This window comes from Salvelinus alpinus, chromosome 38 (assembly GCF_045679555.1).
Source record: "Salvelinus alpinus chromosome 38, SLU_Salpinus.1, whole genome shotgun sequence".
NCBI lineage: Eukaryota > Metazoa > Chordata > Actinopteri > Salmoniformes > Salmonidae > Salvelinus > Salvelinus alpinus.
In genome coordinates, this window is record NC_092123.1 from 10,811,945 (window position 1) to 10,839,603 (window position 27,659).

The 27,659-nt window shown below is 45.7% G+C and overlaps 1 protein-coding gene across 1 annotated transcript in view; it reads right to left on the reverse strand.

Moving 5' to 3' along the window:
• The window catches only part of LOC139566532 (neuropilin-2-like), a 77,424-nt gene that overhangs the window by 21,015 nt on the left and 28,750 nt on the right, over nt 1-27,659 (reverse strand). Inside the window, exons 5-12 of the mRNA XM_071387849.1 lie at nt 27,216-27,371; nt 26,700-26,869; nt 24,311-24,466; nt 14,396-14,540; nt 12,627-12,976; nt 12,334-12,478; nt 6,063-6,143; nt 5,093-5,254 (exon numbers count right to left, since the gene is read on the reverse strand). Of these exons, the coding sequence (XP_071243950.1) occupies nt 5,093-5,254; nt 6,063-6,143; nt 12,334-12,478; nt 12,627-12,976; nt 14,396-14,540; nt 24,311-24,466; nt 26,700-26,869; nt 27,216-27,371 (1,365 nt within the window). The remainder of the gene's footprint in view (nt 1-5,092; nt 5,255-6,062; nt 6,144-12,333; nt 12,479-12,626; nt 12,977-14,395; nt 14,541-24,310; nt 24,467-26,699; nt 26,870-27,215; nt 27,372-27,659) is intronic.

The window sequence follows — 27,659 nt, forward strand, 5'->3', positions numbered from 1 at the left end:
TGAGTGAGAGAGAGAGAGAAAGGGAGAATGAGTGATAGAGAGAGAAGGGGAGAATGAGTGAGAGAGAGAAAGGGAGAATGAGTGAGAGAGAGAGAAAGGGAGAATGAGTGATAGAGAGAGAAAGGGATAATGAGTGATAGAGAAAGGAAGAATGAGTGAGAGAGAGAGAGAGAAAGGGAGAATGAGTGAGAGAGAGAGAGAGAAAGGGAGAATGAGTGAGAGAGAGAGAGAAAGGGAGAATAAGTGAGAGAGAGAGAGAGAAAGGGAGAATAAGTGAGAGAGAGAGAGAGAAAGGGAGAATAAGTGAGAGAGAGAGAGAGAAAGGGAGAATAAGTGATAGACCGAGAGAGAGAAAGGGAGAATGAGTGAGAGAGAGAGAGAGAGTGATAGAGAGAGAGAAAGGGAGAATGAGTGAGAGAGAGAGAGAGAGAGTGATATAGAGAGAGAAGGGGAGAATGAGTGATAGAGAGAGAGAGAGAGAGAGAGAATGAGTGATAGAGAGAGAGAGAGAATGAGTGATAGAGAGAGAGAAGGGGAGAATGAGTGATAGAGAGAGAGAGAGAATGAGAGAGAAAGAGAGAGAGAGAGAGAGAGACAGTCATGGGGATAAACACCTACCAGGAAGCAATAACCTTTCCCTCCCCACATACCCCCACAGAAACAACTATGACAAAGTGAAAAACAAAAATGGATTACAGCTCCTGAGGCTCTGTCGAACACTGGGTCTGTACATAGTCAATGGCAGGCTGAGAGGAGACTCTTTTGGTAGGTACACCTACAGCTCATCCCTTGGCAGCAGCACTGTAGACTACTTCCTCACCGACCTAAACCCAGAGTCTCTCAGAGCCTTCACAGTCAGCCCACTAACACCTCTCTCAGACCACAGTAAAATCACAGTGTATCTGAGAAGAGCAGAACCCAACCATGAAGCATCATGGCCCAATAAATTACATGGTACTAAACAAGCCTATAGATGGAGTGCAAACAGTACAGACATCTACCAAAAAGCAATTAGTAGCCAAAAAATACAATCTCTCCTGGACAACTTTTTAGCCTTAACATTCTCCTTCAGCAATGAAGGTGTAAATTTGGCCGTTAGGAACATAAACTTTATATTTGACAAATTAGCCTCCTTGGCTAATCTAAAGAAGCATAAGAGCAAACCAAAAATAACAGATAATGAAAAATGGTTTGATAATGATTGCAAAAATCTAAGAAAGTCATTGAGAAATATATCTAATCAAAAACACAGAGAACCAGACAACAAAAATATACGCCTTCAATATGGGGAAACACTGAAGCAATACAAACGCACCCTTAGAACAAAAAAGGAACAGCACATTAGAAATCAGCTGGATGGAATTGAGGAATCCATAGAATCAAACCACTTCTGGGAGAATTGGAATAAATTAAACAAACCTCATCATGAGGAGTTGGCTATCCAAAATGGGGATATGTGGAGAAATCACTTTGCAAACCTCTACAACAATATAACAAAGAGCCCAGAACAAAAAGATATACAAGAAAAATTACAAATCCTTGAATTAGCAGTCAAAGACTATCAGAATCCTGTGGATACCCCAATTACAGAAGAAGAATTATTGGAAAAAATATGCAATCTCCAACCCAAAAAGGCCTGTGGTGCTGATGGGATTTTAAATGAAATGATCAAATATACAGACCACAAATTCAAATTGGCTATACTCAAACTCTTCAACATTATCCTCACTGCAGGTATTTTCCCCGATATTTGGAACCAGGGACTGATCACACCAATCTATAAAAATGGAGACAAATTTGACCCAAATAATTACAGAGGAATATGCGTTAACAGCAACTTGGGGAAAATTCTCTGCAGTATTATAAATAGCAGACTACATAATTTCCTTGACGAACACAACGTCCTGAGCAGAAGCCAGATTGGATTTCTAAAAAATTATCGTACAACAGACCACATTTACACCCTCCACACTCTAATTGATAAACAAGTTAACCAAAACAAAGGCAAAATCTACTCGTGTTTTGTAGATTTCAAGAAAGCATTTGATTCAATTTGGCACGAAGGTCTTTTTTATAAACTAATAGAAAGTGGTATTGGAGGGAAAACATATGATTTTATTAAATCAATGTACACTAAAAACAAATGTGCGGTTAAAATTGGCAACAAGCAAACAGACTTCTTCTCTCAGGGGCGGGGAGTGAAACAGGGCTGCCCAATAAGTCCAACATTATTTAACATCTACATGAATGAATTGGCAAAAACATTAGAAGAATCGACAGCACCTGGTATCACCCTACACAACACTGAAATCAAGTGTCTGCTGTACGCAGATGACCTGGTGCTGCTGTCTCCCACTAAAGAGGGGTTACAGCAACACCTAGATCATCTTCACAGGTTCTGTCAGACTTGGGCTCTGACCGTTAACCTAAAAAAAACAAATATAATGATATTCCAAAAAAGGTCCGGAAATAAGGATGACAAATATAAATTCTATTTGGACACAGTTCTATTAGAACACACCAAAAACTACACATATCTAGGACTAAATATCAGCAACACAGGTAGCTTTCACATGGCTGTGAATGAGCTGAGAGACAAAGCAAGAAGAGCATTCTATGCCATTAAAAGGAACATCAAAATTGAAATTCCAATTAGAATCTGGCTCAAAATTTTTCAATCAGTTATAGAACCAATTGCTCTATATGGCAGTGAAGTATGGGGTCCACTCTCTAATAATGAATTTACTAAATGGGACAAACATCCAATTGAAGTATTGCATGCAGAGTTTTGCAAGACTGTATTGCAAGTACAAAGAAAAACTCCAAATAACGCATGTAGGGCAGAATTGGGCCAATATCCCCTCCTCATTCGAATAGAAAAAAGAGCCATCAAATTTTACAACCATCTAAAAACAAGTGACCCTAAAACATTCCATCACACAGCTCTACAATGTCAAGAGATGAAACCAGAGAAGAGTCCCCTCAGCCAGCTGGTTCTGAGGCTCAGTTCACCAACCCAAACCAACCCCATAGAGCCTTGGGACAGCCCTCAGAAAATCTGGCCCAACCAAATCATCACAAAACAAAAAGAAAAATATATAACCTATTGGAAAGACACCACAAAAAATCAAAGTAAACTTCAATGCTATTTGGCTCTAAACAGACAGTACATGGTGGCAGACTATCTGACCACTGTGACTGATAGAAAACTGAGGAAAACATTGACTAGGTACAGACTCAGTGAGCACAGTCTGGCTATAGAGACCGGTCGTCACAGACAAACCTGGCTGCCCAGAGAGGACAGGCTGTGCTCACTCTGCTCCAGGGGAGAGGTAGAGACAGAAGTGCATTTCCTACTACACTGTGACAAATACTCAGACCTAAGAGCATATTTCTTTCCCAAAATTATAATTCAATACAAAGAATTTGAAACTATAAAAGATGAAGAAAAATTCAAATATTTGTTGGGTGAAAAGCCAAAATGTGCAGTTTTGGCAGCCAAATATGTGTCCTCCTGCCACAGCCTGAGGGACAGCCAGTGAAAAATGCAAAGTAATGTTGATAATATTTCCCATTTAGCTTAGTTTTGTTTTGTCTTTCGTACCAGGTCATGTGCCTTCTCAGTCATGTTGACACTGGTCTACTACTGTTGCTTTAATGTATTGTTGTTCTGATTAATATTGTTGTTGTAGCTGTTATTAATGGTAATCCCATGTCCACTACTACTATTATTATTGCTGTTAGTCCCACCATTTATTTATATATAAATATATATATATTTTGTGTATATATATACATATATATTTTATTGAAATTTTTCGATATGTATACTTTGACAATGTAAGTAATAATAACTTGCCATGTCAATAAAGTCAATTGAATTGAATTGAATTGAATTGAGAGAGAGAGAGAGAGAGAGAGAGAGAATGAGTGAGAGAGAGAGAATGAGTGAGAGAGTGAGAGAGAGAGAGAAAGGGAGAATGAGTGAGAGAGAGAGAGAGAGAGAGAGAGAGAGAGAGAGAGAGAGAGAGAGAGAGAGAGAGAGAGAGAGAGAGAGAGACAATGGGAGAGAGAGAATGGGAGAGAGAGAAAGGGAGAATGAGTGAGGCTAATGATGATTTGGCTACAATCTTCGACCTACATACCCAGGGATTCCCCAATCTAAAGCCCAGGTGACATCAGAGATTCCCAACCACTTTGAGCACGAGCAGGTCCTGAAACTCCCCCTTCAATTCTTCACAGCTGCAGCTCGTTAAATATTTCATGGGCCCCATTCGAAATATATCAAAACCAATGAATTTTAAAACAAGGTCAGGATAACAATCCCTTTAACCCCCAGTGGCTGAGTCCCGAATGGCCCCCTATTCCCTATTATAGTGCACTACTTTTGACCAGGACCCATAGGAACTTCTCATAGGGACCTGGTCAAAAGTAGTGCACCACATAGCAAATAGGATGCCATTTATAGCACAGTCAGTGTAAGAAAACCTCAAAGAAAAACTCCAAACTGCTCATATCTTTAATTAATATGCCAAAAGCTTCACTCTTTTTTTGATCTGGGGGTATGTATAAAGGGAACTTAATAATTGCTCTAAGTACATGGAAGTCTACTTAGAGAGCCAGAGATTTGCCTGCAAGGTAATCGAGGGGCAGGAAAGCGCGGCTGGGAATAATGGTTTTCCTGGTTTTTCCTCTGGAATCTCTTGCCTCTGTCGTTAATAAGTGCTACTGGTTCTTAACTTTTTCCTGCCCAGAACTCTCCCGGAACGATCCGTTAGCATCACAGAGTTGTAGCGCAGTCACATAGAGCAGACTGGATGAGTTACACATTATGCGTGTGTGCGTGTGAGCGTGCGTGTACGTCTGTGTGGTTGTGTGTCACAAAATCAGCCTCGGCTGGGGCTCAAACAGAGTTTTTGTACCTCCACATGTTCACAAACACTAAACAAGGACTTTACTGTATATCAAGCTAAATTAGCCCAAGTGGCTATCTAACCTCTTTCTTGCCTTCTGATCATGGTTGTGGTGAACCACCATTGCCAACTCTGACTTAGGTGGGGAAGCTCGCTGTGCTATGCTCAGGGAGACTTACCGGTGGGGGGCAGAGTGTGGTCCAGGCTGGGCCCCTGGGCTGGGGATTTGGAGCTGTTGTGGAGGGACCAATGGAGCGAGGCGCTGGGGTCGTGAGTCCAGCCACACAGACCCTGCTCAAAGTCACACACACCACCCATGGATGGAGGGGAGGAGCTAGCTCCTGGAGAGAAAGGGTGGGAGAGGGACGGAGAAAGACAGAGAGAGATAGAGCGAGAGACATCAACCATCAAACATTCTACAATAACATCCACTACCGTTCAAAAGTTTGGGGTCACTTAGAAATGTCCTTGTTTTTGAAAGAAAAGCAACATTTTTTGCCCATTAAAATAACATCAAATTGATCAGAAATACAGTGTAGACATTGTTAATGTTGTAAATGACTATTATAGCTGGAAGCGACTGATTTTTTAATGGAATATCTACATAGGCGTACAGAGGCCCATTATCAGCAACCATCACTCTTGTGTTCCAATGGCACGTTGTGTTAGCTAATCCAGGTTTATCATTTTAAAAGTGTAATTGATGCTCCAGATACTCAACTAGTCTAAAGAAGGCCAGTTTTATTGCTTCTTTAATCAGGACAACAGTTTTCAGCTGTGCTAACATAATTGCAAAAGGGTTTTCTAATGATCACTGAGCCTTTTATAATGATAAACTTGGATTAGCTAACACAATGTGACATTGGAACACAGGAGTGATGGTAGCTGATAATGGGCCTCTGTACGCCTATGTAGATATTCCATTAAAAATCAGCCGTTTCCTGCTACAATATTCATTTACAACATTAACAATGTCTACACTGTATTTCTGATCAATTTGATGTTATTTTAATGGACATTTTTTTTGTTGCTTTTCTTTCAAAAACAAGGACATTTCTAAGTGACCCCACACTTTTGAACGGCAGTGTACATACAAACATAAATTATCTATATGCAACATTTCCACATAGCATGCTTACAGACACTCACCTCTGCTCGCCCGCTGGGCAGTGCTGCTCTCCATTGGACCAGACAAAGTGGGAGTGGCTGTGTTGGCCAGAGTGCTGGTTTCTATGGAGACACAACACATAAGTGTTGTCAGTTACATCCAAGATGCTCAAAATGAAACATACTCAATGTAACATACTCAAACAAACAACACCGCTCTGTGAATGTGACCACAGCTTTCTGAGTAATCAACAGTTTGCCCATGAATACAATTTCTCAATCTCTCCTTCTCACAGACTCGTGCTCACTCCACACGCCTAAACGAGAGTCTGAGGTCATATCCCTCGCTCCCTCCCTCCTGTCCCTCCCTCCCTTCCCCTCCCAGTTGAGGTGACAGGCTGAGCCAGGTGGTGATAACCCAGTCATGTTGTGTCTCTTAGCCCAGACATCTCCCTCCCTCCATGGGTCTCGACCGTCTCCACTGTCTCCACCTCCATCCACAGCCCAGTCAGACCAGCTGCTGGGGCCCTGGCAGGACAGGCCAGACACCACTGGCTCCATGGGTGATGGATGGGTCTAGCCAGTTCACCTTGGAATGGATGATCACAGACACACTCCTTCCAGCGGCACATGGCCTACAGACTGCATTAGGAATGTTATCGGCAATGAGTAGCCATGTTATTGGGACCAGATGGGACAACCCTGGTTTCGTTATGCAAAGACAGAGGGAAAGGTTTGGGTCATCCCTGCTTTCCAACCACAGTCTAACCAAGGTCCTAATCATATTATCATACACCCATGGCCCCCATATATCGCATCATGGGAATTTGTGGAAACTCTGTTCCAAACTCTGTTCCAAACTCTTTTCCTAACTCTTTTCCTAACTCTTTTCCTAACTCTGTTCCAAAAGTTTGGGAACCACTGCCTTAAGAGTATACCGTACATTCGACTTGTGCTTTCGGATCATTTCTATGTGAAAATGTGTATCCAAGATGGCAACAACAACAGCAAAAAATCCAAGCATTCATACATTCGACGACAAACATGGAGGGAAGTTGATTACGTTGTCCATATTACAGACAGACTGAAAGCGAGTCCTGCTGAGAGCGAAACTAGTCCCGCTGGGAATGAGGCTGTCCTAATATGGACACCATGGATGATTGATCCTTTGACATTTTACCGTGACACAACTGCCTGCGAGGAAAAAAATTTGACGGATGAAATGAATGAAAGGAACACAGCCGGACGTCTGGCGCTGTGGAGAAAACACAGCTAAAATAGCGCTACATGAAAGAACAGTGCCCAGCTGTTGAGGTCTCTGACTGCGTGACATTAGCCTAACGGTAATGTCACACCCTGCAAAGAGGCAATTAGTTGGCCTAACAGATTTTAATCACCGAGGAGCTATGGGGAACCCACCGGCAATACATGACCCGCCTACTCCTCCCTAACCTTTTTCACATCCGAGGACCGTGTATCCTGTTATTTTATCCCCCTTAGCGCAAGCCATTCCTCCAAGCCATTGCATCTCTGTGCTTTCAAAGGTCAGGCCTTGTCACAGTGTAAACGGCTTGACCTTTAAGGGGTGTGACACGACTGTGTGTGTGTGTCTGTCTGTGTCTGTGTGTGCGTGTATGACAGAGGTGTCAGGGGTAACGGGAGAGAGACGAGGGGCTATGACCTGCCTGCCTCTCCCCGAGGGCTCTCCACTCCTTGACATGTGTGAGGAAGCAGCTACAGAGCTGCGCCGAGAGGCCGGCCTTTATACAGTATCACTGTGCCTTTCTCCTAGTGCAGGAGGGCCTCCTTGTGCAGGAGGGCCTCCTCATGCAGCAGAAGCAGGACTAACCGTGCAGGGAGAGGATCCCCTCACGCATCAGAAGGCCTCCTCATGCAGGGAGAGGGACCCTCATGCAGGAATAGCCCCTTCAAATCAATTCAAATCTGATTTGTCACGTGCTGAATACAACAGACCTTACAGTGAAACGCGTACTTACAAGCCATTAACCAACAACGCTTTAAGAAATTTAAGGGGAAAAAAGTGTTAAGTAAAAAAAAGATAAGTAAAAAAATAGAAAATAAAAGTAAATAAATAATTAAACCGCAGCAGTAAAATAACAATAGCGAGGCTATGTACAGGGGGTTACTGGTACAGAGTCAATGTGCGGGGACACCAGTTAGTCGAGGAGGCTGAGGATGCACTGCACTTCAGACCGGAAAGGAGTACAGGGCCTATATGTATCAAGTGTCTTATATTAGGAAGGCTGTTTCAGGATCTACTCAGCGCTCGATGTTATGTCATTTATTGTGATCTAAAAGGCAAAACCCATCCTAAATCAGGAGTCCTACTCTGAGACGCTTGATACAAACTGCACCCGGGGAAGTGTCATGTTACAGAGAATACAGTGAACAGCGCTCCACCTCTTCCCCTTCCTCACTGTTCTCAATTCCCCCGGCCCCCTACTTCGCTCCTTCTCTTCTGGAAAACAGCCATAGCTCTCTCCAAAGAATATGACTCGGCAAAATATGAGCAACAAAAAAAAGGCAATTATGTAAAGAGCCTCTGTAAAACAGACACACACACACACACACACACACACACACACACACACACACACACACAACCGACATTGTGCATGCTGGAAAAACATGTTGTTTTTCCTTCCCTGCCGGACATGTAGGGTTAAGTGTTATAAGAGTGGGTCACCACCCCCTGTGACACCCACGTCACATGGTAAGCGAGAAAACGCTGGCGCAAAAAAGAGTACAGACACAAACACAGCAGAGCCTTAGCATCCTCCCCACACTCTGGATTATCATTATCAAAAGGAATAAGACACTGGGCTCAATTTTCGGCAGGCATTAAACCAGCGCAATTGTCAAACGCACGCTCCGTTACAAGTTCGACCTGTTAAAGCCGGCGCTCTTCTATTTTCAAACCCTAGCGCCAGGATTGGTAATTTAGCTGTTTTATATGGGCTCGCTTGTGCGGAGGTGGGAGGGGTGGCATTGTTTTAGCCGTGTCCTTAAAAACCTGCGTCAATTTCAGGCAGCGCTCGTGGAGATATTTAAGACCGACCAAAATCTGGTTTTAGCAATAACGCGGTTGTTTATGGCACGGATTTTGACAGCAGAAGTGCAGCCGATCCAGCCATGATGTACAGTGCCCATATGCACATGGAACAAGAGAGATGTACTTGTTGTGCCCGTATACCCCGTATGTAGTATACATTTATTTTATTTTTTTTATCCCATTTCGTTTAATTTTTATTAAAAAAACAAGTATAGCCTTCCCTCCTCAATATAGGCTGTTTTTTTTGTCTTGCCCAATGCATTTTGTTTCTGCCCAATGCATTCGCTCACTTTGGAATACATCTTAAATCACCAAAGCTTTATTAAAAGATCAAGTTTGGGAGCCTTTTTATCGATGTACGTTATTTTAGCCAGCTTCTGTTATTATTTTGCATGTGCGTAAAAATCCCTCAACGCAGGCTATATGCCCATCATTGAAAGAGGTTTGCTTGTTTTCTGTTTCGTTTGATTAAAACACATTACCTCTTTGGCTACCCTTACCCTACTATAACGAACGCTGGTTCAACAGTAGTGTGCCTGGTGTCTTTCTTATCCTGGCCATGCATTAGCCAAAAAAGGTTTCTAAATGTTTCACTCTTAGTCAGCATGCTTTTGCATTATTCACACAGGCTGGTATACATCCCCATTCTGAAAGAGGACATCTTGTCCTGTTACCAAAGACGTACTCCGCCAAACAGTTTCAAATGATTCAGTCCTATAACGCCACATCAACGGTAGGCCCAGGCTATACATTGCTTACTGAGAACGTGCCTCGCACATACAATACAATTCACAGGAGCGTAGTATTTTTTTCATTGAAGCCAATTACAACAATATTGTCTGTCAACACTCCAAACATATTGAGTAAACACTGTTTTTTTTATTTTTTTACTGTTGGTATTACTCATTAGTATAGCGTGCCTCGCACATACAATACAATTCACAGGAGCGTAGTATTTTTTTCATTGAAGCCAATTACAACAATATTGTCTGTCAACACTCCAAACATATTGAGTAAACACTGTTTTTTTTTTTTTTTTACTGTTGGTATTACTCATTAGTATAGCCTATGCTATTCAATCCACAATGGACAAGGAAAATACTATTTCGTGCCCCCAGCCTAATTGGAGTTGACGACAACGCAAAGACGTCAATAACCCGAGACAACAGCATGCAGTATTGAGCTATGAAATGTGTCGATAGGCCAATGAGTGTCACACCTATATTTTTTCATAACTAATCAACATTATTTAAAAAAGATGCCAAAAATACTGTGTTTCAATGTCAAACTTGCATTTATTTTTTTGTCTTCTGTGATGTCTATAAAGTATAAATTGAATACAGGTCAACTCTATACCTGACATGGTGTCTTCTTTTACAGGAGGCTTTTGTTTAAGCCCATAACCATGTGTGTGAGGTGTATACTTTTGTTTCAAAGTAGATTTAAGACTACAGAGAAACACTGTGTGACCCTGATTTAGCCCACTGCAGTAACAGGTTAAACCAGAGCCCAATATGTCCTTGAAGACTGTGAAACAAAGCCTAAGAGAAACCTCCAAAGTTGATCTTGAAAGAAGACACAAGAGATATCCAGGCAGAGTTTTGTGTTCGATGCGTATGTGTGTGCATAAGTGTGTGTGTGTATGTAAGAAATGAGACCAAATGAGACCAAAAATGAACAAAAACATTTACAGACCCACGCACTATGCCTAAGGGTGGGAACAGAGAGAGGAGAGAACAGAGCCATGTGTGGGATTTAACAGTGAGAGGGAGAGAGAAAGATAGTGAGATAGTTGGGGGCAAGAGGAAGACGGAGGATGGAGAGCGAGTGAGAGACCGAGTTAAAGAGAAACAGAGAGAGGAGCGAAAGAGAGGTGATGAGAGCAAAAAGGAGGGGTGACAAAAGATGTACAATCCTCCCTCCTGTGTTGCGAGGCACAGCACTCCAACCCTCCCGCTCACGCACTGGGAACACTTGTGGACCGAATGCTCTGTTGAACACCAGTGTGGTGTTAAACTACTCCATCTCTCTGGGATCTCCTCCGTGTGCAATAAAGAGAAGCCTGTGACCGATTGCATTAACACAGGGCTTTCACCTGGTCTCAATGCCTTTTACATGTGGCAGGGTTAACATCGGGACGGCTGTGGCTGTAGCCTCAAGGTGAAGGGTTGCCGGTTTGAACCCCAGTGCCTGTGTGTAGACCCCACTGGGGGCGGCAGCAGGAAGGGATGGGGTGAGGAGGGAGCGACAGAGGACAGCAAGGAGAGAGAGATGTAGGGAGGGGAGGAATGCAGCTCATTTGTCAGTCTTTCATGTAGGCCAATCATGGGTCCCAAACATACTGAGGGTCCCAAACAAAGGGCGCTAATCTGTTATTCTGACAAGAGAGAGAGCGTGTTTGTGTTCCGTGTTAATGGAGGGTTCTGGCCTGGTTTCCCCTCTCTAATGGCGTAGTGAGTGAGTCAGAGAAGAGTGGGATTAAAAAATGAAGAGGTCCACATCATCCTAACACCACCGAACAGGGCTGTGTACCTTACACACACACTGACTACAGTGTGTAGGTGTTGAGCCCTCAGTACAGACGTTCTGTGTAGGCCCATTAGGAGCCATTGTCTGTCTGTGTGTGTTTATGTGTACGTGTTGAACATTCTATTCAGGGTGGGAACAGAGAGAGGAGCCTAGAACCAGCTCAGGGGAGATGAGATGTGTGTGTGTACTGTATGCTTGCAGTGACGGTGTGTGTGTGTGTGTAGGTGTTGAGCCCACTGTCTGGTGCTGTAACTCACGCATCCTGCGTAGGCCCAGTGAGAGTAGTGAGCAGTGAGGGGCCAGATGTGTCTACTGCCTCACATCTGGATAGCAGACCATACCAGCAGTGTGTGTGTGTGTGTGGTACCCTTGGGACCGATTCCTCAGAACCCGTCCAACTCTTTCTCCACTCCTTGTAACTTCAACCTTCACTCTTTCCAAGTCTCCCCTCACTTTTCCACTTCCACTTGCTTTCCTAACTCCCAAATCGTGTATCCAGTAGACTCACAGGTGATATATAGTACGCGCACGCCAACACACTTAAAAAAATATATATATTTGTAGAGTATTTAGACAGTTATGAAATGACAGAGAGGAGAAACAGATTGAGGGTTTGGAGCGGGGACTGAACCCCGGTCTCCGGTGGGGACAGGAGTGTACATGTGTCTAAGCCGGGAGTGTTATTGCTAGAACCACGGGCTCAAGTCTTACCTGGCACGTCACAGCCCAGTATTTCCACTCTCATCCCGATCCCGGCAGGAGACCACCTCTCTGGATAGATCCTGATGAACTGGGCCAGGGTCTCCTCAAAACGCCGTAGCTCAGGGGTGTCGTAGTGGGTATTCCCCTCAAATATCTGCAACACACACAGAAATAAAGCAGAAATATTGAAATCTTTATATAGATGATTGAAATGAGTATAAATAACACTTTAGACTGACACACACACACACAACCCCCACATCACCCCCACCCTTACACATGTCCCCCTCCCCCACACCCACCTTGGGCAGGCTGGTCTTGCTGTCCATGACGTACCCCCAATCCTTCCCGTTTAGACCGTGCGCCACGCGGTACTTCCTCACAAAGGCCCTGTTGTCCGTGCTGCTTGTCCCCTCTCCGCCCCTCGCCCCCTGGGTAATGATCCCCCGGACCATCTTGGGGACACCCAAGTCCACTTGGAGCCACTCCTCCCCAGCCAGGGGCTGAGCGGGGCCAGGGAACCAGCCTGAGTGGCTGGCCACCAGGCGGGCGTTCCCCGGGGACCACAGCATGTCTCGAGCCGACGAGGCTGAGATCTGGGCGTCGGGGAGCAGGCCAGAGAGGAGGCCCTGCATCTCTGAACACGGAGCATCTGAAGTTGGGGAAGAAGAGGAGGAGGGAGAGGGCCGAAAATTAGTTATGAAAAAATCCCCTTTATTTGGGTCAATGTCATACATTACACAAAACTATCACATTTCAAACCTCACATAAAGAAGCAATGAGAGAGAAGGAGGGAGAGAAGGGGAGGGGTTCCAGGAGATGATAGAGGAGGAGGAGAGAGAGAGGGCTGAAAGAGCGAGGGAAAGAGGGGGAGAATGGTAGGGGAAGAGAGAGAAAGCGGTAGGCAGAGGAGATTAGCGAGGAAGAGACTCGAGGGAGAAACAGAGGAGAGAAGACCAGAGACAAGACGAGACGGAGTGAGACCGAGAGAGGAGAAAGAGAGAGAGGAGGAGAAGAGAGGAGAGCATTAGTAGGGTTGACGGTTCCATGCTGTTATGTCACAACGCATGTAAACGAGGGATAAATGGCCACATAAATGTATGTGTGTGTATCAACGTGAGGTCATCGTGCGTGTCTTCAAGTGAGTATGTGTGTACCTGAACGGTGAGCACCACTTGCAATACGAGCTAATGAGTGCTACTCTTTCTCCCTCTCTGTGAATCACAGTTTTCAAGATATTCAAGTGAACAAGAGTGACATGAATGATTGATTGTGACCCTTTCTTGTGACATACTGCATCTGCGATATTGTAGGGGTTGAGAGAAAGTAGGTTGGCATCCTGACATCAAAAACAGTGTAAAGGGCAGGAGAGGAAGAGGGGGAAAAGGGGTAGAGAAAAGGAGGTTGATCGAGAGAATTGGAGTAGGTGGAGAGAGAGAAAGAGGGAAAAGCAAGAACAGAGTATGGAATGAGAGAGAAAATGAAAGTGAGAAAATAATGATCACGAGGGAGAAAGGAGGAGAAAGAGGAAGGAGAGCAGAAAGATAGAGAGAATGAGTGAGAGAAAAGACGAATACAGAGGAGGGAGGGATTGGAGACGCGCTGGCTGGCTGAGAATGGAGTAAAACTTTGATTAGACTAATGCTCTGGTTAACGTCAGGAGTTCTTATGTGTGCGTGTGTGAGTGTGTGTGTGTGTGTGTGCTCATGTTACTGCATAGTTAATGCATAAACTGGCTGGCGTTTCTTCTAAGGGGATTTTTTAAAGTTTCTTCACTGACAGAGCAGGAGATGCCAGAAACACATTTTGTCTCTCCAGAAAAAGAAAAAAACTCTGTTTTGATGTGCAGTGGGACAGAGGATATAACGTAAAGGATGTCTCAAATACCTAAGGCAAAATAACTTAAACATCTCTGTTCCCGTGGCTCTCACACACACACACACACACACACACACACACACACACACACACACACACACACACACACACACACACACACACACACACACACACACACACACACACACACACACACACACACACACACACACACACACACACACACACACACCTATGATCTGACAGCCGTAGAGTTCGAAGCGCAGAGCAATGCCGTTCTTCCAGCTCTGAGGCCGGATGCGTACGAAGCGTGCTAGGACCGGCTGGGGTACGCGGTTCAACACCACCTCAGACGGGTCTGTGTTCGCATGGAACATCTGGAGAACACACAGAGAAAGGGTTTATGGTTCGACTTTTATACCAATCAAAAGATATCACACACATTTTACACCACACACACAAAGGCCAAAGACTGACAGAAGTGGGGAGCCTTTGTTGCTGCCCTATGCATCAGCCGGCGTGATGGGGATGAGTGAATGAGTGAGTGACATGGGGAAAAGAGGTGATTGCTGCGCTCCATTTCTTGACCGTAAATCGCTCTGGATAAGCGCACCTGCTAAACGACCAACATGTAAATGGAAATTAAATCAGTGTGCTGCAGGTGTGTGGAGCTAAGAGATGTGCATATGTCAAAAAGAGGGGATGCTGTCCTCACATTGCAAACAATAATCTTGGGAAAAGTGAAGAAGTGTGCGAGCAAGTCAGAGTAAATGTTTCCGCTACATACTATCTTCAGTTCTCTCTCTCTCTTTCTCTCTTTCTCTCACTCGCTCGCTCTCTGCCACACACACACACACATCCATAGCCCGCAGTGTGAGTCTCGCTTCGCTGCACACACACAGAGCCCCAGCTAAGCACAGACAACCTAAAGACAGATCCAATGACATCCACCCAGCTGTCTGTCTGTGTTTGTGGGGGAAAAGGTGAGGGCTGGTAGGGGTTCGGAAGGGCAGACACACACATGCATGAACACACACACCCACACTCCCCCTCCCACACCACCCACGCACACTACCACCCTGGGGGGACTGAACAGTGGACAGAAATGCTCGAGGGACATGACAGGGCAAGGTCGGACAGGATTGGGTGTTCTGTAAAAGTAACAGGATGTCTCTGCAGGAGGGGCAGGACATGACCAAGGACAACTTCCTGTGGCATCCACCCACAAACGTCCGCCACCCTCCTTACACCCCCCTTCCTCTCTTGACCCCTCAGGGAGAGAGGTTAGAGGTCAGAGGATACATGTGACTATAGGAGAGGAGCCTCTTCCTGTTCACGGGAAGGACACAGACAGACAACAGACAGATCATGCTCGTGGGAGGAGGGGAACAAATTATGAGAGACATCTGACCCACCTCATGTCCGGTCCCTCTATCTGGTCTGGAGGTCATCCACCAGCCCCACCCCATCAAAACACCTGCATAACAACTCCATTCCTCTCTCTCTCATTTCTGTCTCTCACTCTCTCTCTTTCCATCGCTCTCCCCCATCCCTCTCTCCACTATCTGTCCATCTCCCCCTCAAGTGAGGCTCATGGCCTGAAACCACAAGACCGTCCTCTGGCATGCGATAACACACACGCGCGCGCGCACACACACGCACACACACACACACACGCACACGCACACGCACACGAGAAAGACAAACGATAAGAGGAAGTATGAGCCCTAAACTCACTCCAAGTGACAGTTATAACGGTTAATTTACAGTTAGAACAAGTTTGGACTGTCCACCTCCAGATATAAGAGGAACTCAGAGGAAAAAAGGACCACAGGTAAAAGCTTAATATCAGTTAAAACAGACACTGACTGTGTTCCAAATGGGACTCTATTTCCTATGTAGTGCACTACATTTGACCAGGGCCCTACAAAGGCAATAGGGTTCCATTTGGGCCAAAGACACTGTAGAAACATGTATTGTTGCCCAAGATGCACCAGATAGACAACCAGGCGTTACACCAACTGACCACAGAGGGTGCCAGAGCAAAGGCTTATTTAAAGCAATGTTTTTGCATGAAATGCAGGCCTATTGTCATATGCAATGTAGGCCTATAGTCAAATAATTGAATGTGCTTTCAATCTGTCTCTTTCGCTCTTCTGGGTCTATGGCCATTCTCTTGCTTTCCCTCTCTCTCCTTCACTCTCTATATCCTTCCTTGTCTTTCCTTCTCTCAGACTATTTGTATTATATTTTCCCGTCTCATCTCTCCTCTCTCCTCTCCTCTCTGTGTATCTGAGGCTGTAATCATTCTACCAACCTTTCCTTCACTCTCTCTTCCTCACTTTCACCCTCGCTACAGTGTTGTCAATCTCTCTTCCGGTCTTCCTCTCCCTGTGTCGGAGGCCACTCTGTCCCCTGGTATTTTGTTTGGCCCTGTGCACTGTGTGCGTGTGTGTGTGTGTGTGTGTCCGTGCGTATGTTCACACAGATGTGTGTGTCTGTGTGTTAACCTAACCCCCATGAGTCCAAACCACAAACTGTCCCCCAGAAGTAAACATAGCCAGTTCTCACCTACTGCCAGATGGTGTAGAGATAATGGAGAGGGAAAAATAGAGAGAGCGAGAGAGAGAGAGTGAGAGAGTGTGAGAGAGAGAGAGTGAGAGAGAGAGAGAGAGAGAGAGAGAGAGAGAGAGAGAGAGAGAGAGAGAGAGAGAGAGAGAGAGAGAGAGAGTGAGCAATGGGGGTGGGGGATAGGAGAAGGAGAGTCGTGCTGCAGACATCCCCAGTCCCCTCCGTTTCCTCTTCCTCTCTCTAGTCACATACTGACCCCTAACCCCTGACCTCAATATCCCTATCAGCAGGGTCAAAGGTCATTCAGCTCATTAGACACCTGGACATTTGCTGGAAACAGGTGAAGGGTCATAAAACTGTGTGTGTGTGTGTGGGTAAGAGTTGATGCTTGGATATATGTGTGTCTATGAGTGTCTATGAGTTCTTGTAAGAGCACGTGTACACGCTCTATGTACATCATATATGTCTCTATGTACATCACATGAGTGTGTTATTGTATGTGATGGTATGGGATGTGCCATTGTTGCTATAGCAGACTGTGGGTGCCATTCAGACAGTTGTCTGGGCGAACTTCGTAATCTGCCTGACGACAGGAGGGAATGGGGGGGGGGGGGGGGTAACCAGTCTAGCTCCGCCCTTACTCAACACACAGGGCAAAGAGGGCTAAATAATTAACATTGTCATGTTGTCTCCTCATGTGGCAGGTCATGAAATTATAATGAACCCCCCCCAACGAAAATCTTAACCCACGCTACCCTAGCCCTCCTGCACCAGTTCACACACACATACACTCCATGGAACCCCTCCCACATTTATGTGACGGTCAAATGCCTGGAGCGGATGGACACCGGCGGGACAGAGGCACCGTGGATATTTAACTATTGATGACCCCCCGGAGAGGAATGGGGTCACGGCGAAAGAGAGGGAGTGTGTCTGAGGGTGTGGATGTGTGCAGAGTAGTGGAAGGAGATCGTGTCCGACTAGGCTGAGTCTCCCTGATGAAAACACTTCTCTAAAAACAAGATGGAGAGAAAACAGAGAATAACAAATGGAGACCTACCGTAGAGAGAGAGAGCGATACAGTAGACAGAGAAGCTCTACTCATCCTGAGATGATCTATTTGCCTTCTCTCTCTCTCTCTCTCTCTCTGTCCCGGTGCTTTTGGCACACCGCTGCCGTCTCTGCTGTGTTTCCCTTGAAGCTGATGGCACCACAAGGAGATGTGGCCAAGCTCTGCACAAGACATTATTCTCTCTGTCTCTCTTTCGATCCATCCCCCTCCCTCCCTCCTGCCCTCCTTTTCTCACTCCGTATGAAGATGTTGACAGTAGGAATTGGTTCCAACTGGCTGCTCTCCACTAGCGGCTTGAAGAGGAGGCCAGCAGGGCTGAGGAGTGTGTGGAGTGTGTGTGTGGATGCTGTGGTACAGCACTCCTTTGAAATGGTCTCCCACCCCCTCAAACAGTTGTTTTTGTCAATGTCTCCCACTCTGCCCCACTTCCCCCATTTCTCTCTCATCATACTGTGTGCGTGGGTTAGTGTGTGGGTGTGTGTGTGTGTGTGTGTGTTAGGTGTATGTGTGTCTACATGCGTATGTGTGTGTGTGTCTGTGCTTGAGTGTGTAAATATGCCTGCGTATATGTTTGTGTGTGTGTCTATGTGTATGTGCGTGTGTGTGTCTATGTGTGAGTACGTGTGTGTGTCGATGTGTGAGTGCGTGTGTGTGTGTGTGTGTCTATGTGTGAGTGTGTGTGTATGTGTGTCTATGTGTGAGTACGTGTGCGTGTGTCTATGTGTGAGTGCGTGTGTTTGTGTGTCTATGTGTGAGTGCGTGTGTGTGTGCCTATGTGTGAGTGCGTGTGCGTCTATGTGTGAGTGCGTGTGTCTATGTGTGAGTGTGTGTGTGTGTCTATGTGTGAGTGCTTGTGTGTGTGTGTGTGTGTCTATGTGTGAGTGTGTGTGTGTGTCTATGTGTGAGTACGTGTGTGTGTCGATGTGTGAGTGCGTGTGTGTGTGTGTGTCTATGTGTGAGTGTGTGTGTATGTGTGTCTATGTGTGAGTACGTGTGCGTGCGTGTGTGTGTGTCTATGTGTGAGTGCGTGTGTGTGTGTGTGTCTATGTGTGAGTGCGTGTGTGTGTGTGTCTATGTGTGAGTGCGTGTGCGTGTGTCTATGTGTGAGTGTGTGTGTGTGTCTATGCGTGAGTGCGTGTGTGTGTCTATGTGTGAGTGCGTCTATGTGTGTGTGTCTATGTGTGAGTGCGTGTTTCTATGTGTGAGTGCGTGAGTGCATGTGTGTGTCTATGTGTGAGTGCGTGTGTCTATGTGTGTGTGTGTGTGTGTCTATGTGTGAGTGCTTGTGTGTGTGTCTATGTGTGAGTGCTTGTGTGTGTGTGTGTGTGTGTGTCTATGTGTGAGTGCGTGTGCGTGTGTGTGTATGTCTATGTGTGAGTGCGTGTGCGTGTGTGTGTCTATGTGTGAGTGCGTGTGTGTGTGTGTGTCTATGTGTGTGTGCGTGTGTGTGTGTGTCTATGTGTGTGTGCGTGTGTGTGTGTCTATGTGTGTGTGCGTGTGTGTGCGTGTGTGTGTGTGTCTATGTGTGTGCGTGTGTATGTGTGTCTATGTGTGTGTGTGTGTGTCTATGTGTGTGCGTGTGTGTGTGTGTCTATGTGTGAGTGTGTGTGTGTGTGTGTGTCTATGTGTGAGTGTGTGTGTGTCTATGCGTGTGTGTGTGTCTATGTGTGTGTGTGTGTGTGTGTGTGTGTGTCTATGTGTGAGTGCGTGTGTGTGTCTATGTGTGAGTGCTTGTGTGTGTGTCTATGTGTGAGTGCGTGTGCGTGTGTGTGTGTGTCTATGTGTGAGTGCGCGCGTGTGTGTGTGTGTGTGTCTATGTGTGAGTGCGTGTGCGTGTGTATGTGTGAGTGCGTGTGTGTGTGTGTGTCTATGTGTGTGTGTGTCTATGTGTGTGTGCGTGTGTGTGTCTATGTGTGTGCGCGTGTGTGTGTGTGCGTGTGTCTATGTGTCTATGTGTGAGTGTGTGTGTGTGTGTGTGTCTATGTGTGAGTGTGTGTGTGTGTCTATGCGTGTGTGTGTGTGTGTCTATGTGTGTGTGTGTGTGTGTGTGTGTGTGTCTATGTGTGAGTACGTGTGTGTGTCGATGTGTGAGTGCGTGTGTGTGTGTGTGTGTCTATGTGTGAGTGTGTGTGTATGTGTGTCTATGTGTGAGTACGTGTGCGTGTGTCTATGTGTGAGTGCGTGTGTTTGTGTGTCTATGTGTGAGTGCGTGTGTGTGTGCCTATGTGTGAGTGCGTGTGCGTCTATGTGTGAGTGCGTGTGTCTATGTGTGAGTGTGTGTGTGTGTCTATGTGTGAGTGCTTGTGTGTGTGTGTGTGTGTCTATGTGTGAGTGTGTGTGTGTGTCTATGTGTGAGTACGTGTGTGTGTCGATGTGTGAGTGCGTGTGTGTGTGTGTGTCTATGTGTGAGTGTGTGTGTATGTGTGTCTATGTGTGAGTACGTGTGCGTGCGTGTGTGTGTGTCTATGTGTGAGTGCGTGTGTGTGTGTGTGTCTATGTGTGAGTGCGTGTGTGTGTGTGTCTATGTGTGAGTGCGTGTGCGTGTGTCTATGTGTGAGTGTGTGTGTGTGTCTATGCGTGAGTGCGTGTGTGTGTCTATGTGTGAGTGTGTCTATGTGTGAGTGCGTCTATGTGTGTGTGTCTATGTGTGAGTGCGTGTGTCTATGTGTGAGTGCGTGAGTGCATGTGTGTGTCTATGTGTGAGTGCGTGTGTCTATGTGTGTGTGTGTGTGTGTCTATGTGTGAGTGCTTGTGTGTGTGTCTATGTGTGAGTGCTTGTGTGTGTGTGTGTGTCTATGTGTGAGTGCGTGTGCGTGTGTGTGTATGTCTATGTGTGAGTGCGTGTGTGTGTCTATGTGTGAGTGCGTGTGTGTGTGTGTGTCTATGTGTGTGTGCGTGTGTGTGTGTGTCTATGTGTGTGTGCGTGTGTGTGTGTCTATGTGTGTGTGCGTGTGTGTGCGTGTGTGTGTGTGTCTATGTGTGTGCGTGTGTATGTGTGTCTATGTGTGTGTGTGTGTGTCTATGTGTGTGCGTGTGTGTGTGTGTCTATGTGTGAGTGTGTGTGTGTGTGTGTCTATGTGTGAGTGTGTGTGTGTCTATGCGTGTGTGTGTGTCTATGTGTGTGTGTGTGTGTATGTGTGTGTGTCTATGTGTGAGTGCGTGTGTGTGTCTATGTGTGAGTGCTTGTGTGTGTGTCTATGTGTGAGTGCGTGTGCGTGTGTGTGTGTGTCTATGTGTGAGTGCGCGCGTGTGTGTGTGTGTGTGTCTATGTGTGAGTGCGTGTGCGTGTGTATGTGTGAGTGCGTGTGTGTGTGTGTGTCTATGTGTGTGTGCGTGTGTGTGTGTGTCTATGTGTGTGTGCGTGTGTGTGTCTATGTGTGTGCGCGTGTGTGTGTGTGCGTGTGTCTATGTGTCTATGTGTCTATGTGTGAGTGTGTGTGTGTGTGTGTGTCTATGTGTGAGTGTGTGTGTGTGTCTATGCGTGTGTGTGTGTGTGTCTATGTGTGTGTGTGTGTGTGTGTGTGTGTGTGTGTGTGTGTCTATGTGTGAGTGCGTGTGTGTGTGACTGAGAGTAACAGACTGTAACTGCAGTGTGGGCTGTTTTTCTCCCAGGTTACAGAGTGGCAGATTTAGCACAGTAAGACAACGCATTTCCGCGACACACACTATGTCTGTTTATTATTTGGGTTAATGTGAATCCCCCATTCAGCCACAATGTATGTGTGTGTGTGCATGTGAATGCATGTGTTTGTGTGTGTATATGTGTGTGCCTGTATGTGTGTGTGTGTGTGTTTATATGTGTCTGTGTGTGTGCATATGTGTGTGAGTGTGTGTCAGAGTGCTGCTGATATACCGCTCCTGTGCGTGTGAGTGTGAGAGAGCTGTGTCAAGTAACGATGTGCATGTGTGAGTAGCATGATGCCTATTTAATAAGTCACACATGTTCCAACAACACACTGCCAGTCACACATGTTCCAACAACACACTGCCAGTCACATACAGAGGACGAGGAACAGCAATTTGGCACCAATGGAACTCTATGCTATGATGCCATTTCATTCAACATCATAGCTATGGGGTGTATTTACTAGGAACCAAACTGAAGCAAACAAGCTGAAACGGGGAGGGAGCCAACTGAACTTTTCCAATAAGAGTAGCTTATTTTCTGTTTGCTACGGTGTGCACTAATGAATAAGACCCTGGTGCTACTTGCGAGATTCTTCAGATCCGCTGATGTTTCCAACCTTCTGTCGCTCACTACGGAACAATGACTAGAGACCTCCAGCTGCTGTTTCCGTGTGTCGGCACCCTGCTCCCCACTGCTCACACACACACACACACACACACACACACACACACACACACACACACACACACACACGCACACGCACACGCACACGCACACACACACGCACACACACACACACACGCACACACACACATAGACACGCACACACACACACATAGACACGCACACAGACACGCACACACACACACACACACACACACACACACACACACACACACACACACACACACACACACACACACACACACACACACACACACACACACACACACACACACACACACACACACACACACACACACACTTCTGCACATAAATAAATACAGACGCAGACATGCACAGATTCATAAACAAACACAACCTGCAAACACACACACACACACTCAGCAAGTCCCAATCCCTTTACTCATACTGTAGTTGACTCATACCTGACGGTACACCACCAAAAGTGAGTGTGTGTGCGCGAACACACACATCCCCCCCACACACACACTCCGACACTCCCATAACCAGCCCATTAGTTTAGATAGAAACTAACTGTTAAATGACAATCAGAAGGGCAAATCCCCTTTCATTGCCATTCCCCCCCCCATCGTGTTCCCTGGTTTAAACACTTAAAGGATCTCTAAGGGCTTAGGGCCTTAGGGCCAGGCTAACTCGAACTCTGTGTGTCTGTCTGCACGCCACCATTGTTGGATTAACCGTCACGGAACATACATATGGACAGGGGACATTCTAGCTTGTATGGATCCAGATAACGTCCACTGAGAGGGCATTGAAAGAGGCGGTTAGAATAAGTATTATGACCGGTTTCTATGAGGTTTAGGGTGTGTGTGTGTGTGTGTGTGTACCAGACCTGTGCGTGTGTATGAACCAACAGAATAATCTAAAATGTACAAACCCCGCCCATCTATTTGAACCTACGTCTGGTATGCACATACTGTATGTATATTACTAGACAGACTGTGACCCCCCCCCCCCCCCCGCCCCCTCCTACACACACAGAACTGATCTCCAGTCCAGACAGTCAGCTCTAAGGTCAGCAGTGGTGTGTGTGCGGGGAGGGGTGGAATTTCCAGCTGTTTGAGTTTTTAATTTAATTCTAAATCCATTTCCTCAAATAATCGCTTCACAGACATTGTATGCCCCCCACCGTCACCCAAAGCTGAAACAGACAGACTGCGGCCCCAAAGGGAGAAAGGAGGTTGGGATTTAAAAAAAACTGATTACTCTCCCCCTCTCTACAGTCCACGGTGGCTTTAACATACATATCTGGGTCAGAGTTCACGTTTACATTGAGTATGAGTATTATATTCCTACCTTATCCCATTGACATACAAACACACACACACACACACACACACACACACACACACACACACACACACACACACACACACATACCTCTTCCACACTCCAGCTGTGTTTACAACCCTACTGGTGTGTGTTTGTGTGTGTGTGAAAGGATGATGAATAGCAGAGATAGATATGGGCACACAGAGGACTCTATTGTTCATGTTTGGCAGGTTCCTCCCTCCCTCCTTTCCATCCCTCCCTCCTTCCTCACTCTATCAGGAAGACACTTCATGGGATAGGGACATGACTCATGTCAATACACATTCCCAACAGGAATCTGAAAGAATTCCCAGTCATTCCCACAGTATCATCGGAAGAGCACCAACAGAACTCTCCTGGCCTTGATAACTGGGATATATTTCAGACAAGTTAAGAAACGTTTTAATCTCGTTTTAGTTTGTATATTTTATAAAACAGCCCCAATTACAACAGCTTCAATACCTCCTCACTTAGAGCCAAACTATTCTCATTTTCAATATGGTTGAAATGCTTTGGTCAATCACTCAAGCTTAATATAGATTTGTCCTGGGAGCGGTGTACTTCTAGTATTACATGACCCATGTGGGAATTACATTACATTTACATTTGAGTAATTTAAATGTCTGGATAAGACACGCTTATCCAGAGCGAATTGAACCAGCTAGTCTCCCAGTGGGCAAAACTGCTCGCAAAAAATGATGTCAATTTCACATTCCTTACGACGTTGTGTCAACCAGTTTTGCCAGCTAGGCTGCAGTTGAAAGAACTGATATAGAACCAACTAAGACTTTGAGAACTGGGTTCCACATTTGGGTTCTAGCGTTCAGGTTCCAGGTGCTACATTGGGGGTTTTAGATTACCTTGTGATTCTTGCCGAAGCGATAAATCATCCAGTCCTCTCCATTGGTGCTGACCTCCAGCTTGAAGGTGGTCACGTAGTAGGACTTCTGGGTCTCCTTGGAGACTGCTCCCTGGGTGGAGATGCCTGTCAGCACCTTGAGGAAGTGGAGGTCCACCTGGGAGAGAGAGGGAGAGCGAGACAGAGCGATAGAGAGGGAGGGAGAGAGAGAGTGAGAGAGTGAGAGAGAGGGAGAGGTGGAAGGGGGAGCGATAATGAGATACATTTCAGAAGAAGCAGAAGATACATTTTCATTTATTACAAAAAAAGGACCATTTATTTGATTCAATACAGTTCTATTCTATTCTGCTCTATTCTACCTTCCTTTATTTTTCCAGGCACAGAGAGAGAACGAGATACCAAGTAGGTAAGGTTATTGGTACAACAGAGATATGAAATAACGATGCAGATCCTGCACTCCTTTGAGTCATATACCCACACAGATACATCTAGACATCACTGTCAGGTTAAGAGCTACAGTGGCAAGGACAAGTATTGTGAACCCTTTGGAATTACCTGGATTTCTGCATAAATTGGTCATAAAATTTGATCTGATCTTCATCTAGGTCGGAACGACAGACAAACAGTCTGCTTAAACTAATAACACACAAACAATTATACTTTTTCATGTCTTTATTGAACACACCATGTAAACATTCACAGTGCAGGGTGGGAAAAGTATGTGAACCCTTGCATTTAATAACTGGTTGACCCTTCTTTGGCAGCAATAACCTCAACCAAATGTTTTCTGTAGTTGCGGATCAGACCTGCACAACGGTCATGAGGAATTTTGGACCATTCCTCTTTACCAAACTGTTTCAGTTCAGCAATATTCTTGGGATGCCTGGTGTGAACTGCTCTCTCAAGGTCATGCCACAGAATCTCAATCGGGTTGACTGGGCCACTCCAGAAGGCGTATTTTCTTCTGTTGAAGCCATTCTGTTGTTGATTTACTTCTGTGTTTTGGGTCGCTGTCCTGTTGCATCACTCAACTTCTGTTGAGCTTCAATTGGCAGACAGATAGCCTTACATTCTCCTGCAAAATGTCTTGATAAACTTGGGAATTTATTTTTCCGTCGATGATAGCAAGCTGCCCAAGCCCTGAGGCAGCAAAGCAGCCCCAAACCATGATGCTCCCTCCACCAGACTTTACAGTTGGGATGGTTTTGATGTTGGTGTGCTGTGCCTTTTTTTTTCTCCAGTGTTGTGTTCCTTCCAAACAACTCAACTGTAGTTTCATCTGTCCACAGAATATTTTGCCAGAAGCGCTGTGGAACATCCAGGGGCTCTTTTGCAAACTTCAGACTTGCAGCAATGTTTTTTTTGGACAGCAGTGGCTTCTTGTTTAGTTTTTTACGTATTGTAGACTCATCAACAGAGATGTTAGAATCTTCCAGAGATTTCTGTAAGTCTTTAGCTGAGACTCTAGGATTCTTCTGAACCTCATTGAGCATTCTGCGCTGTGCTCTTGCAGTCATCTTTGCAGGACGGCCACTCCTAGGGAGAATAGCAACAGTGCTGAAATTTCTCCATTTATAGACAATTTGACTTACCGTGGACTGATGAACATCAAGGCTTTTAGAGATACTTTTGTAACCCTTTCCAGCTTTATGCAAGTCAACAATTTTTAATCTTTGGTCTTCTGAGATCTCTTTTGTTCGAGGCATGGTTCACATCAGGCAATGCTTCTTGTGAGTAGCAAACTCAAATTTTGTGAGTGTTTTTTATAGGGCAAGGCAGCTCAAACCGACATCTCCAATCTTGTCTCATTGATTGGATTCCAGGCCAGCTGACTGGGGGTTTACATACTTTTCCCAACCTACACCCTGAATGTTCAAATGATGTATTCAATATAGACAAGAGAAATACAATAATTTGTGTGTTATTAGTTTAATCACACTGTGTTTGTCTATTGTTGTGACGAAGATCAGATCAAATTTTATGACTAATTTATGCAGAAATCCAGGTAATTCCAAAGGGTTCACATACTTTTTCTTGCCACTGTATGTCCATCTGTCACATAGACAGGGGGGGGGGGGGGGGGGCGTGCTGCCAGGCCCTATGGGGCTGCTGTTGGGGAGGGAGAGCGGGATAAGGGAGAGGAGGAGGTAAAAATCAATGCCACACTATTCCACTGCTAACAGCACATTCCTGAGTAGCAAACTCATCTATCAAGTGACAGATAGCATCCTGCATCCGCTCTGCACACTGCACATTGTCAAAACAGTGTTTGATTGTGTGTGTGTGTGTGTGTGTGTTATGTGTGTGTGTTTTGTGTGTGTGTCTGTGTGTGGGTCTATGTGTGTGTCTCTCGCTGTGTCTCTCGCTGTGACTCTTTTTGACTGTCTGACCTGGATGTACTCCTTGATGCTGTCCTCGCTGGGTGTCCAGGCGTTGTCGATGTTGTTGAGCCTGGCCTGGCGAGGGGACCAGCGGCCGTCGTAGAAGGAGGACGAGGCTGAGATCTGGTCGTCCGAAATCATCCATGACTCCAGACCAAACGCTGTACTGCAGTGGAACGCTGTGGAGAGAGGGGAGGGGGGGGGGGGGGGGAGTTAGAGGGGAAGAGAGAGAAAAGGGCCAGGTGAGGGAGGGTGTGGTTAGGAGACAGAGAGAGTTTGGGGGAAAGAGGGGGACCAGAGTTAGAGGCGGAGGGAGACCAGAGGGAAAGAAAGAGAGAGAAGAGGGAGTGAAAGGGAGGTCAAGAGAGGTAGAGATAGAAAGTGACTATAGGACACATATAGAACGGTAGAGGGTGCGAGAGATGGAAGGAAAGAGAGAAAAAGAAAGGGCTATGGAATGCGAGAATAGGAGAACGAGAAAACGAAAAACAGACGGACAGACTGAGAGAGAGGTGGGCTACTTACTGTCGCTGACTTCTTTGTGTGTCATGTTGTAGCGGGCTGAGAAGCCGTCTTTGGCCACAGCCATGTCCGTGTGGAAGGACAGAGACAGCAGACCAGATGATGACTTGATCTCAGGAGGAATCTTAGTACCACAGTAACGACCAATCAGAGGGCCCACTGGAAACACACACAGACACAAATAGTTGGGAGGGATCTTCATTCAACATATACAGTAGGTTTTCAGTGTTTGAAATAAACAGATTTAAAAAAAAAATATTTAACCTTTATTTAACTAGGCAAGTCAGTTAAGAACAAATTCTTATTTACAATGACGGCCTACCGGGGAACAGTGGGTTAACGGCCTTGTTCAGGGGCAGAACGACAGATTTTTACCTTGTCGAAGAAAATACTTGTAGACCTTTTAATATATTTATTTCACAAAATAAAATAAAAACTTGCACGTTT